A 12837-nucleotide genomic window follows, 5' to 3' on the forward strand; every position below is an offset into this window, starting at 1 on the left:
ACGGATGGGTACAACTCAACTCTTTTTTTACAAACAACAAAAAAGCAAAATCCTGGAGTTTCGAAGCGGTTTTATTGCGCAAATCGAGCCGTATTTTTGCCGAAATCTCGGTAACAATTGGGGAAAATCGACAAGGGGGACGTGTGCAAAACAAACTGGCCGGAAAAATACCTGTCGAAAACAAACAAAACGACGTTATTGCATGGACGTTTCGGTTCTGATATGTCGATCTACCAAACGAAAATTTTATCTCGTCCCCCTATGCACATTTTCCGGTTATTACATTCCTAAAATCTAGCTAAATTCAAAAAGTTCTCTTTTAAACAATATCTCAACAATTTGCATTTTCTTGTTATTTTTCTTTAGTGTTCATCTATCTACACTAGTGAGACATTTGGTTGACTAGTTGCAGGAATGAAAAGGATCGAAAAAAAGAAACAAAATTGTAAAAATAATATATTCAAATGGCGGGGCTATTTACACGCGAAGCGTGAACGGAATCAAGGCTACTTACACGCTATTAAACGAAATTTCATCAATCATTTCGTTCTCTTATAATAAAATTGTGAAAAACAAAAAAAATTTCAAAAAACAAAAAAGTATATAACCAAGCGTTTTCTGCTTAAACTATCTATTTTATAGAAAAACTAACTTATAAAAAACAAACCCATAAAAATAGACCAGTTTTGCGTTTTTTTTTTAATTTCTGGTTTATAACAATTTTGTCTAGACAGACTTTCTTATAAGGTTGCCAATTGAAAAAAAAAACAAATAAATAATAAAAACACAGAACTTGAAATTTTGAAAAAAATAAACCAAGGATGCAAACACTTTTTTAAACAATAAAATGTTTCTTAAAATCTTATTTCAAGCTGAATTGAATAAAAGTTACTCAATTATGAAAAAAGATCATATATATACATAATGAAATTGTAAAAAAACAAAAATACACCTAAAAGCAAAAAAGTATAGAGAGAATTTTGCGGAAAAACTTTATTTATGAAAAGCAAATCCATAAAAATGTGACCAGATTTAAATAATTTTTTTAATTTAGTTTATTTTAAGTTCTGCGTTTTTTTAATTGTTTGGTCTATACGTCATTTTTGTCTAAACAGACTTTCTTATAAGGTTGCCAATTGAAAAAAAAAATAAAAAATAAAAATACAAAACTTGAAAATTCGAAAAAAACACATTTACAGAACAACATTTACAAACAATCATAGATTGTTTTTGAATCAAAATAAGCAGTATTTCAATGTGCAAAATTTCAATAGACATTAAAATAGACTAAAGTTGCAAACATTTTAACAAAAATTGTTTCTTAAAAACTTGTGTGTATTATTTTAAGCTTGATTTTATCCCCAAGAATGAAAACATATCGCTAGTAAACATAACGAAATTGTGAAACCAAAAGACAAAGCATTTTCTGCTCAAACTATACAGGCTGTTAAAAAAAGATTGTAAATTATTTAATGAGGTAATAGGATGGACCAAAATAAAAGTTTTTATAAACATGGGTCCGCAAAGTAACGGTTTTGGAGATATTGAATGTGAAAATTTTTAGAATTTCTAGTTTATATGTTAATGGATTTATAATGAAATATAGGAAATAGGAAACTGTAAGAATTTGGCTAAAAGCTTCTCTTTTTTGTTTGCAAATAAATGTTTCAAAACATGAATAATTTTCGATATCTCCGAAACCGTGCAAAACTTAAGACTTTTTTGTCTGTTTTGGTCCATACTATTACTTCCTGAAATATTTTACAATCTTTTTTTAACACCTTGTATTTTTTGCGAAAATTAATTTATCAAAAACCAAACCCATAAAAATGTGACCAAGTTTAATGACATTATTTTTTCTTAAATTATCATTTATTTTAACAATTCTGTCTAGACAGACTTTCTGATAAAGTTGCCAAATGGAAAAAAAATACAAAACTAGAAATTTTGAAGACCATATTTATCGTACATAACCGAATCCACATCATATTGTTTTTGGGCCAAAATGGACCGTTTAATCAAAAACTGCTTAGTTCTTAACTTTGCTTGAAAAAAATTAATAAACATAAAAAATAAGCTAAGGTTTTAAACAAAACGTGTGTATTATTTTAAGCTAAATTATGTAGATAAAAACAAAGTAATTATGAAAATAAATATCAAAGTTTTTTTTATTAATACAGAGTGTGCCAGAATTCGCGCCCCAGAGAAAAATGTCATGTAAGGAACATGGAAAAAATGTGAAAAAATTCTATCTACAAAAATTTCGAAATTATAAGTTTAAATTTTGCACTTTAACTTTATTTATTTTTGTTGGAAAAATAATTTTCCAAGTTTTTTTGCTACAGGTTATTAGAAGAGGAAACAAGGGAACTGTATCTTAAATTGTAACTCTTTTATTTGCAAAATTTTTGAACCTTTACTAAATAATTATAAAAACATATATATCAACAAAATCATCAGTATCATTAAATAGACATAAAAAGATCTCAAATGTCAAAAAATAAATTTTTGAAATAATTTTTTAAACATTTTTTCCATGTTCCTGATATCTTATCTTACTTGAATTTTTTATCTGAGGCGCGAGTTCTAACACACCCTGTATAATATACCAGGTGAGTTAAGTTTTATCTGCACCTTCTCTTCATAATTAAACTAAAATTATGAAATAAAACAAGGTTTAATTCAATCATTTATCCGATAAACTCGTAAAAAAAACGATTTTATCAAAAAATCGTATTGCTGTTTTTCGTATAAACTGATCAAAAATTTTAGAAAATTAGAAAGAGATGTTTTGGGGCATGGGAACAAAACTTGACCCACCCGGTCGATATATTTTTTTCAACTTGATCAAAATAACTGATTAATTAATCAAAAACCGATTAGTTATTTGTGCTTCGGGACGAGGCGAAGCCGAGCAAAAAAATCATTTTAGAGACGTAAAATAGCTATTTTGTGTAGAAAAAATAATTTTAACGTGTATTTCCGTCCACGTTTCGCGTGTAAGCAGTCCGACGTATAAAAATAAAATATCTAACCAACAAAACAAATGCTGTCATAGGATGCACTTAATATCTAAAGGAATGTGATTGAATGTAAGCCACGATTTGTTGAATTTCGCCTCAGCCGAGAAAAAATCGTGTAAATAACAACGTGCCACATTAAAAGTGAACGGACGACCATCCAGAGGGCGCGCTTGTCGCACGGAACTATCAATTTACGTACCCTGTTTGTCACAGTAGCGAACACAAAACCGAAAATTTGTCGTTGTATGCCGATTGTAAAGTAACAAACTCAAGAAAAAAAATAAGAAAATGTGGAGGGGATAGGGACGAGGGAGAAGACTAAATGGATATTGCTAAAGGGAGGAAGACAGACAGCATCAGTCCGTAACAACACACATTATTTACAACCCGTAATGTTATTTTATGTACACTTAAAAGAAACGATGTCGATTCGTACCGGAAACAGACGACGGTTTTTTTTATTGTCACAGAACGGTACAAAGGGTTGTGGTGGTAGTTTCGTTTGAGGGCTTAAGGCGGGGGTTGTTTCTGCCGTGTGTTGCGTCCATTTTGCGGCGCTTCCGGTACGAATCGTCGCCTCTTTAACGGTCAACAAACTCGTTTTTTTCTTATTACAATAAAAACAGAAGGAACAATGGAGACTCACCAACGACACTCCCAAATCGGTTTGCACAAATCAACTCTTAAAAATTTACAAAAAAAAAAAAAAACTAAACGCACAGCACCTAAAACAATAACGCAACCGCCTATCAAAGGACATACCGTATTATACAATGTACAACTATGTACATATTGTCGTTTAATTTAAATATTTTTTAAGTCTGTGCGTGACACTAGCTCGTAGCTTGAAGTTTAGTATTTGTATGTATTTTTTGGTGATTTTTCATTTCTATTTGTTGGTAAAATAGTTGAGTTTTGAGGCACTCGAGTCATTCAATGTTTTGACAATGAATGACCCGAGTGTTTTCCCTAACTGCTCGTGCTGGCCATTGGGCTGACGGGTGACAGAGGGGTACATGTGGCGTCGCGGAGACACCCGTTCAAGGTAATGAGCAGTTTACGTGAGCCCGCGTGGTCCCTGTGTTCGCACAACCAGACGCCTTGCCACGTCCCTAAATTCAATTTGCCTTCGGTTATCGGAATCGTCAACGATGAGCCCAAAAAGCACGCCTTCACGTGGGCCGGCTGCAAAAATACAAACTACTGAAACTAGACATTCAACTATCATAATAAAGTTTAAAACCAAACCAAAGAATTTAGCAAGCGATTAGGCATTAAAAACACTACTCCCAAACCATTTAAAGACAAACCTATGATAAAGAAGTCTTTTTATCGACACAATTTAAATCTGTTAAAAAAAAACAACTCGAAAACTATGAGTCAATTTTTTGGAAAAGAAAAGTTTTATTTTTTTCCAACCGCGTATAACGTGTATGAATATACAGGGTGCGCCAGAACTCGCGCCCCAGAGAAAAATTCCATATAAGATAAGATACTAGGAACATGGAAAAAATGATAAAAAAATTTTATCTATAAAAATTTCGAAGTTATGGGGGTTTAAAGTTTATACTTTGACTCTATTTATTTCTGTTGGAAACATAATTTTCCAAGTTTTTTTGCTATAGGCTATTAAAAGAGGAAACAAGGAAGCTGTATCCTAAATTGAAACTCTGTTCAATGTTACTTGTGGCTTTTATTGGCAAAATTTTTGTCCCTTTACTAAATAATTCTAAAAAAACATATACAAAATCATCAGTATCATTAAATAGATATAAAAAAATGTCAAATGTCAAAAAATAAATGTCAAAATTTTTTTTAAACATTTTTTTCATGTTCCTGGTATCTTACCTTACTTGAAAATTTTCTCTGGGGCGCGAGTTCTGGCGCACCCTGTATGTATTATTAAAACTTATTGAAATACAAACGCCACCAAGCTCCCGGCATTTATTTCAGCTCTAAATTCATAGCTCTTTAATATACAGGGTGCGCCAGAACTCGCGCCCCAGAGAAAAATAAGGTAAGTACTAGGAACATGTAAAAAATGTTAAATAAAATTTTATCTATAAAAATTTCGAAGTTATGAGGTTTAAATTTTGCGCTTTGACTCTATTTATTTCTGTTGGAAAAATAATTTTATATATAATTTTTTTGCTACAGGGGAAAAATAATTTTATATATATTTTTTTTGCTACAGGCCATTAGAAGAAGATATAAGGAAGCTGTATCCTAAATTGTAACTCTGTTTAATGTTATTTGTGGCTTTTATTGGCAAAATTTTTGTACCTTTACTAAATAATTGTAAAAAAACAAATACAAGATCATCAGTATCATTAAATAGACATAAAAAAAGTCAATTTTTTTTGACAGATAGAATTTTTTAAACATTGTTTTCATGTTCCTGGTAGATACCAGGAAGAGGAGATTATCTTACTTAAAATTTTTCTCTGGGGCGCGAGTTCTGGTGCACCCTGTATTCATATAATTTTTTAATATTTGTCTCTCTACGATGTTTTATACACTTTTAAATGCCCTTGAAGTGCATTTCGATCGATTTTGAAATTTTCAATTTTTAGATTTTTGACAAAATTTTGGTCAATTTTTGGTACCCGAAACGGCCTATTGCTAATAACTTCGGAATTATTGGCGCTAGCTCCTTATGTTTGGCACCGTTGAAAAGTACATTTAATTTTCTATCATATAAAAAAAGATCATTTTCCTATGATAAATAGTTATGAAGAAAATTGCTGATAAAGTCAAAAATATCCCAAAATACAGGGTGTTAAAAAAATTGTAAAATATGTAAAATGGTAATAGTATGGTCCGCAAAGTGACGATTTTGGAGATATCGAAAATTTTTACGATTTTCACTAGAAGCTTCTCTTTTTTGTTTAAACAGACTGCAAATAAATGTTTCAAAAAAAAAAGAATAATTTTCGATATCTCCGAAACCGTTACTTTACAAACTCATGTTTGTTAAGATTTTGTTGCTTGTTTTGGTGCATATTATTACCTCCTATCTACTACCACTATCTTTTTTTAACACCCTGTATAAATTCCACTATAATTCTATTGCGAATTTTGCAGTGTTCTCGGCGCTAATCGACTTCCCGGAACATTTTACATACGTAAGGATTAAAACATTATTCATTTTAGATAAATAATGCGGTAATTAAAAAATAAAAAAAAAGAAAAAAAGAATTCTTAACTTTATCTCAAAAACAATATCTCGAAAACTACGCATCGCAGAGTATTTTAACTTGTTGCATCGTGATGTTACGTCTAGAAAACCATATTTCAAGTGTTTTTGCGACTTAAGGTTAATCAATTATATTTACGATTTACTACCCTAACTCCGTAGTTTTTTCATATTTCAATATTTCAACAAAAACTCAATTGATTACAAGCAAAGGTAAACTATGCCGTCATCTCAGCAAAATCACCCTCTATATCAAAAGTTTTTTATAAACCTTTAAGAAAAGAAAAAAAATGCGCTAACGTATACATGACTTTTTTTCAGTTTACTTTGGAATAGTTTTTCTAGTATCTACAAATTCAATTTATTATTTTTTACCGTTGATTTTAACAGAATTTAATTAAGATTAAAAACAGAGTAGTTTGGTCGAAGCCGTTTTTTAAATTTTAACTTCTTCCGACTTTAAACTTTTAATTTCATGGCTGTCATAGGTTTTTTTCTAAAAAAAATTCCAATTCCTCGGTTACTAGAATTTATATAATTTGGATTTTAAAGAAAAATCTTGATAAGTAGCACTTTAACTGGTACATTAGAAGTATTTTTGTACTCAAAATTCGTCAATTTGTGGAAATTTGATTATTTTACAAAAAAAATTGAAGAATTGAGTGATGGTAAAAAATATTAAACAAATATGGAAAAAAAATGTGCTTATTTCGAAGAGTATTTTCAGCTTTTGATTTCATCCAAGTCGCTATCTGAATTACTCTGTATTGTATTATAATAGTTTTCAAAGGTAGGTGTAGGCACTATAGGCCACTGATGAAGACTAAATTGCACATTTCTATTATTTCTTTTTTATAATAAGAATTTTAGCATCCATTGCTTTAAAAACAAAGCGAAAACATAATAATTTTATTGTTTCTTTTTGTATGAACTATTCAAAATTAATTAATACATATTATTAGGAATCGTATAAAAATTAAAAAAACTACACATACACAAAAAAAAATAAAATTTTTCATAGCAAATGCTGAATTTTGTGTATTAATTTTTGACATAAAACTGAAATACAGACTTATTACTGACTCAACCTGTATATTTTTTATGTATATTTTTTAAACAGATGCACATCTGTTTAATTGGTACATTCGTACTAATTAAAAAAATAGATATTCAGAGGAATCGAAGTATTTGGAAACTAATTCGGATTATGGAGGTTCCACTGTACCAATTTTATACAAAAAAAATTACAATAAACCGTTTCAGATTAAAATCAGATAGCCCAAAAATCACTACATTAGAATTCCTTAATACAATTTAACATTTATTTATAGTTAAAAAATAAAATTTAATTTCAAAGGAGCAAATTTTAAACGTTTTAAATTAAAATACACAACGTCGGGCAGTTTGTCAGAGACACAGGAATGGTGATTTTTCGATTCTGTAACGTCTCAGAGTTAATATTCTGTAAAAACACTGGTTTTTCCTCATTGACAACATAATTATTAGATGACATGTGAAGTTAGAGAAGTAGGTCAAGGTTTTTAGCATTTCTCCCATTAGCAACCTTTGGATAATCAATTAAGAGTGTTTTGAGTTAAGCTTGAAGAGTCGAGCAGCTTTGGTGGTCACGTGGGGCACTCACCATGTCGTCGGGGCCCTCGCACGAATGCCTATAGGGCAGCCCCTCAGGCACAATCTTGTTCAACATCATCTCCATGTCGTCTCTGACATCCGGATCCCAACTCTCGTTGAGTGCCAGACTGGCGCTGGTATGCAAGACTGCAATCAAAATAAGAATTAACCTAACGTCCCATGTTGGTGTCTTCGCTTACTCTGTACATGACAGAGGCCCATGGCGAACTGCGACAGTTCGGGCACCTGTCTGAGGATCTCTTCAGTGACCAGATGTACGCCCCTGTGTTGCGGCCTCAAATTGATTTTCTTCTGAAACCAGGCGGAATTACTTTGGATAATTCTCGCCGAAGAAGCCATGTTTGACTTGCTATCACTGTCGGTCGCCAGTTTGAACGTTTATTTTAACAACACTCACAAACAACCCAGACGATCAAACACCACTAAAACACTTCTTGGTATGGCTAGATTCATTATTATCATGAGCAAAACATCGCGGACATTGGTTTATTACAGTTCCAGAAGAAAATTAAAAAGGTTACAGGAGACTTGCCGCAGTGTGAGCGGTTCGTTTCTGACACTTCGGAAACATTCGGCTATGTTCGACCGGGCGCGACCCCAACCCGCCAAACTCAAAATCAAAAACTATTTCAAGTGGAAATCACCAAATCGAAATTTTGGTGAAAAAATTGGCCACAATATTGTTTGCCCATTAGTTAGGAATTTTCTTAAAAAATTATGGTTATTGTCCATTTTTAATTTATTTGTTAGTGGGGGTGGTGTGAATCAAGAACCGACATGACCTCCGTCTGTTTTTGACATTTGACAATTTCAACATTTTGGTTCTAAAGTTAAAAATTAACATTTCTTTCTGGCATTAAGTTTTTATGGGGCTTGGATTACGATTGTTATGATGATATAAAGGGTATAAATATTAGCTAAAACAGTTTTCCCCATCATAATCTACCTGACGGAATGATACACTTTTGACGTACGTCACTAGTCCTGCGTTACTTTAATCACATTTGTTAAAGTGAGATAAATAGCCTCACCGACTTTACACAAAACGTAGCAACCGAGTAACCAAGCTGTTTACAAATGTTAAAAATTGCATGTTCTAAATTCTTTTTTAGCTTTAGTTTCAAAATTGTTACTTTTTTTGCTTTTTTCACGTCTTCAAAATCAAAAACTGAAACTGCCAACCTGTTTTATTAAAAATTACTATGAATGAATTTGCTAGTGCTGCCAACATTGACTAAGAATTATTTAAAAGAAACAACATATTTTTCTTATAATGAGATCAAATTAAATTGAAACTGATAGTATTTTAATTTTTTGCTCAATTTAGCTGTCTTCTTAAAGAAAGTTTGTCAAAAATAATCCAAAACACTCAAATCTCGCGTTATTTTCCCTTTTCCAAGCCTTTAAGCACGTTTTTAAACTAAATTCTCATTTGTTCTGTGAGAGCACATTAAAACTCTCAAAAATCGATCATTAATTTATATGGATATTATTATTTTGACCTAAATAAATGTAATTAGAATTTATTTAGCAAGAAAAATCCTTAGTTTAAGTCAATTTTTATGAACAATATTTAAAAAAAATATCTCAAATTTATCAAAATTAGACATACAGCTAGAAATTCAATTATTTCTCCAAATTTTCTCAAAAATAAGTAGGATAAAAAATAACATGTGTTTTAGCACATTTATCAACAAGAAACGGAATTATTTTGCAAAATTTCATTAAAAACTCGAAAATTGACTTAATTAGGCCAAAAATGAGTGTTTTTTTGAATCTTTAAGCATTTTTTTTAAAGACAGCTCTTTAAATATTTTAGTTTGTTTCTGTCCACTTTGGCCCTTTTTCGAAAAAAAATATTTCAAATAACAAAAACATTCTGTGTTATTTACCCTTTTCAAGCCTTTAAGTACGTTTTTGAACTAAATTGTCATTTTTTCTATGCGATTACATTAGAATTATTAAAAATTGACCATTAATTTTTATAGATATTATTATTTAGCAATTCTTTTGACCTTAATAGGCGTAATTATAATTTATTTCACAAGGAAAATCGTTAAATTTAAATTAAATAAGTTTTTCTGGTTGATATAAAAAAAACAAAATTTTTGAATGTTTTCGAGGTTGTTCAGCCATATAAAAAATCGAGAATATGTTTTTAGGTTGAAATTGCATGTTCTAAATTCTTTTTTAGCTTTAGTTTCAAAATTGTTACCTTTTTTTTTTGCTTTTGCACGTCTTCAAAATCCAAAACCGGAACTGCCAACCTCTTTTATTAAAAATTACTATGAATGAATTTGCTAGTGGTGCCAACGTTGACTAACAATTATTTAAAAGAAACAATTATATTTTTCTTGTAATGAAAACAATAAACTGCGAAAATCAATAACTGGGACCACACATTCGATTAATTCCCGAGCAAATTAATCACAATTCTAGGCGTGTTAAGGGAGCGGCACAAACCACCCCTCGTCTCAATTATGCCAATCATGGCCACGTTTTATGCCAATCCGAATGATACCAACGATCCCTGGATCGAAAAAGCCGCTTTTAACGGCTTCCGAAATTGGCACGTCATGTTTTTCTGCTTTTCGGGGCTCACTGCTATCAGTAAGTGTTTTTTTTTTCTTACACAAACACTAATTAATTACAGTGATTTTGATCTGTTGTTGCGTCAAGTTCAGAGTACCCAGAACCAAACAAGAGATCGAGGGTGATTACAAGCGGAAGAAATTGGCCGAAAAGTTTCAAGAAAGACTCCGCTTGATCCAAAAACAAGACATGGATATTTTGGATTTGCAACAAGGTAATTTTGGTGTAAAAAAAACAACTTAATTATTGATTTTTTGCAGCCTTGAAACTCATTCAAGAGGATTTTGATCAAGAGAATGCCAAGATTCAAGAAAAAGTTAACTTGGATTTGCAACAATTCGCGACAAATTAATCAAATTTCGCGGCAAATTCTTTGCCACCAAACAATTTAAATAATTATTGCACAAGTCGGTATAGTTGTTTTATTAAATTTATTCAACATTAGGTTTTCAAAAAGTTTGGATTAATTATTCTGGAATAAATAAACTGCGACAGGCTTGCCATAACAAGTTGATTTTAGACAACGAATTCCCTGCCAATTTTCCCAGTTTTTGTCTGTCAACTGTCAAAGAGCCTTGAAGCCCGTTAAATTTTACATTTGAGTTTGAATTAGGCCACGTGAAATACCCTAGTGTCCTTGTATTCACTTTTAGAGTAAGTGTTGACCATTTCGTGTGATAATTTTATATAAAATTTAGTTCCAAGATGTCTGGAATTGCTGCAAGTACGTCGAATTAATCAAATTTTCCGCCAAATTTTATGCCACCAAACAATTGAAATAATTAAATTTGGTCAAACTTATGCATTCAAAAAGTTTGGATAAATTATTCTGGAATAAATAATCTGCGACAGGTTTGCCAACACAAGTCGATTTTAGTCGAATTCCCCTGCTAATTTTCCCAGTTTTTGTCTGTCAACTGTCAGAGTGTACTGAAGCCCGTTAAACTTTACTTTAGAGTTTGAATTAGGCCCCATTAAATACCCCAGTGCCCTTTAGAGTAAGTTTTAGTCATTTCGTGTGATACTTTTGTGTAAGTTTTATTTCTAGCATGTCTGGAATTGCTCCCGCCCGACTTGCCGAAGAACGAAAAGCTTGGCGCAAAGAACACCCTTTTGTGAGTAATTTTTATTAAAATCGCACTAAAGTAACCGAATTTTCCTTAGGGGTTTGTAGCCCGACCTTCAAAAAACCCGGATGGTTCTCTAAATTTAATGAATTGGGAATGCTCAATTCCTGGTAAAAAAGGGGTAAGTTTTGCGTTTATTTCGTGAAATTTTTGGGTTATCGTTTCGTTGTAGACGCCATGGGAGGGTGGAAACTACAAATTACGCATGTTGTTTAAAGATGAGTACCCCAGCATCCCCCCAAAGTGTAAATTTGAGCCGCCTTTGTTCCACCCAAACGTGTACCCCTCAGGAACGGTGTGTTTGTCGCTGCTAGATGAGGAAAAAGACTGGCGACCGGCGATCACCATTAAGCAGATTTTGCTCGGAATTCAGGATTTGTTGAATGAACCTAATGTTAAAGATCCAGCACAAGCGGAGGCCTATACAATCTATTGGTGAGTTATTTTTTCTTGTGTTTTTGTTACTTATGGAAATTTGCAGTCAAAACCGTTTGGAATATGAGAAGAGGGTGAGAGCTCAAGCCAGAGCTATGAGCCAACAGGAGTGGTAGGGTTGTCGCAGTAATTTTCACATGTGTATTGTTTCATCATATCTCCCAACATCTGATTAAAGTTATTTATGTTCACTTAACTTTTTTGATAAGATAGAGTTAGGGTGTCATGTATAGGTAAAGCATTTTTAAATAAACATTTTATTTCTTAAATACCTTGTTGCTTTTTACAATTACCTCATTTTTATGTTACAACAAATAAAATAATTAAATGATTATTATTAACAAATAATAATTTTCATGTAAAGTAAATGAATTTATTTCTGTTTGTATTTGAATTTAATTTTTTTTTTCAATTAGTTTACTTGTAGTCTTAAAATTATAATTTCTTTTTTTATGCATTTAAATAAAGCTTGGATTTTTACAATAATTATTAGACCAGACCATTGTTTCGAAGACCCAAGACAATCGTTTTTTATAACGTTTTATATATATGTCTACTTATTTTACAATATTTTTGCACTTTTCTAAGTCTTTTGGACCACACTAGAAGTGCATTTGGTTGAATTTTGAAGATTTTAATTTTTTCGATTTTTGCCAAAATTTTCGGCGATTTTTGGTACCCGAATCGGATATCATCTAATAACATCGAATTGTTTTCTATAACTTTTAAGTTTGGTATCGTTGGAAAGCACTTTTAATTTCCCATAAAAAGAATTATTGAGAAAATCGCTGGTTAAGACAAAAATAGCAAA

At 31.4% G+C, this 12837-nt stretch overlaps 3 protein-coding genes across 5 annotated transcripts; 2 read left to right on the forward strand and 1 right to left on the reverse strand.

Annotated features, from left to right (window-relative positions):
• Positions 1–2517: 2517 nt before the first annotated feature.
• Positions 2518–8423, reverse strand: LOC123016447 (UPF0047 protein YjbQ). The gene is made up of 3 exons (XM_044416852.1): positions 8052–8423; positions 7862–7998; positions 2518–4208 (listed from the first exon to the last, which is right to left on the reverse strand). Exons 1-3 carry the CDS (start codon positions 8209–8211, stop codon positions 3993–3995), a joined length of 513 nt encoding a protein of 170 aa, XP_044272787.1. The 5' UTR covers positions 8212–8423; the 3' UTR covers positions 2518–3992.
• A 1768-nt stretch (positions 8424–10191) lies between these two features.
• On the forward strand, positions 10192–10964 carry LOC123003618 (transmembrane inner ear expressed protein). Of its 2 annotated transcripts, none has more exons than XM_044396496.1 (3): positions 10192–10482; positions 10526–10678; positions 10725–10964. In XM_044396496.1, exons 1-3 carry the CDS (start codon positions 10353–10355, stop codon positions 10814–10816), a joined length of 375 nt encoding a protein of 124 aa, XP_044252431.1. In that variant the 5' UTR covers positions 10192–10352; the 3' UTR covers positions 10817–10964. The 2 variants fall into 2 exon arrangements, with proteins under 2 accessions (XP_044252431.1, XP_044252433.1); XM_044396498.1 differs by having other exon boundaries at positions 10552–10678.
• Positions 10965–10991: 27 nt separating this feature from the next.
• LOC123003617 (SUMO-conjugating enzyme UBC9-B) lies at positions 10992–12295 on the forward strand. Of its 2 annotated transcripts, none has more exons than XM_044396494.1 (6): positions 10992–11118; positions 11163–11462; positions 11513–11579; positions 11629–11712; positions 11764–12026; positions 12073–12295. In XM_044396494.1, exons 3-6 carry the CDS (start codon positions 11514–11516, stop codon positions 12140–12142), a joined length of 483 nt encoding a protein of 160 aa, XP_044252429.1. In that variant the 5' UTR covers positions 10992–11118; positions 11163–11462; position 11513; the 3' UTR covers positions 12143–12295. The 2 variants fall into 2 exon arrangements, with proteins under 2 accessions (XP_044252429.1, XP_044252430.1); XM_044396495.1 differs by having other exon boundaries at positions 11003–11118; positions 11170–11462.
• Positions 12296–12837: the final 542 nt, after the last annotated feature.

The sequence above is a fragment of the Tribolium madens genome, unplaced genomic scaffold (assembly GCF_015345945.1).
Source record: "Tribolium madens isolate multiple individuals breed KSU strain unplaced genomic scaffold, Tmad_KSU_1.1 Scaffold_1;HRSCAF=32;Tcas5.2_LG8, whole genome shotgun sequence".
Lineage (NCBI taxonomy): Eukaryota > Metazoa > Arthropoda > Insecta > Coleoptera > Tenebrionidae > Tribolium > Tribolium madens.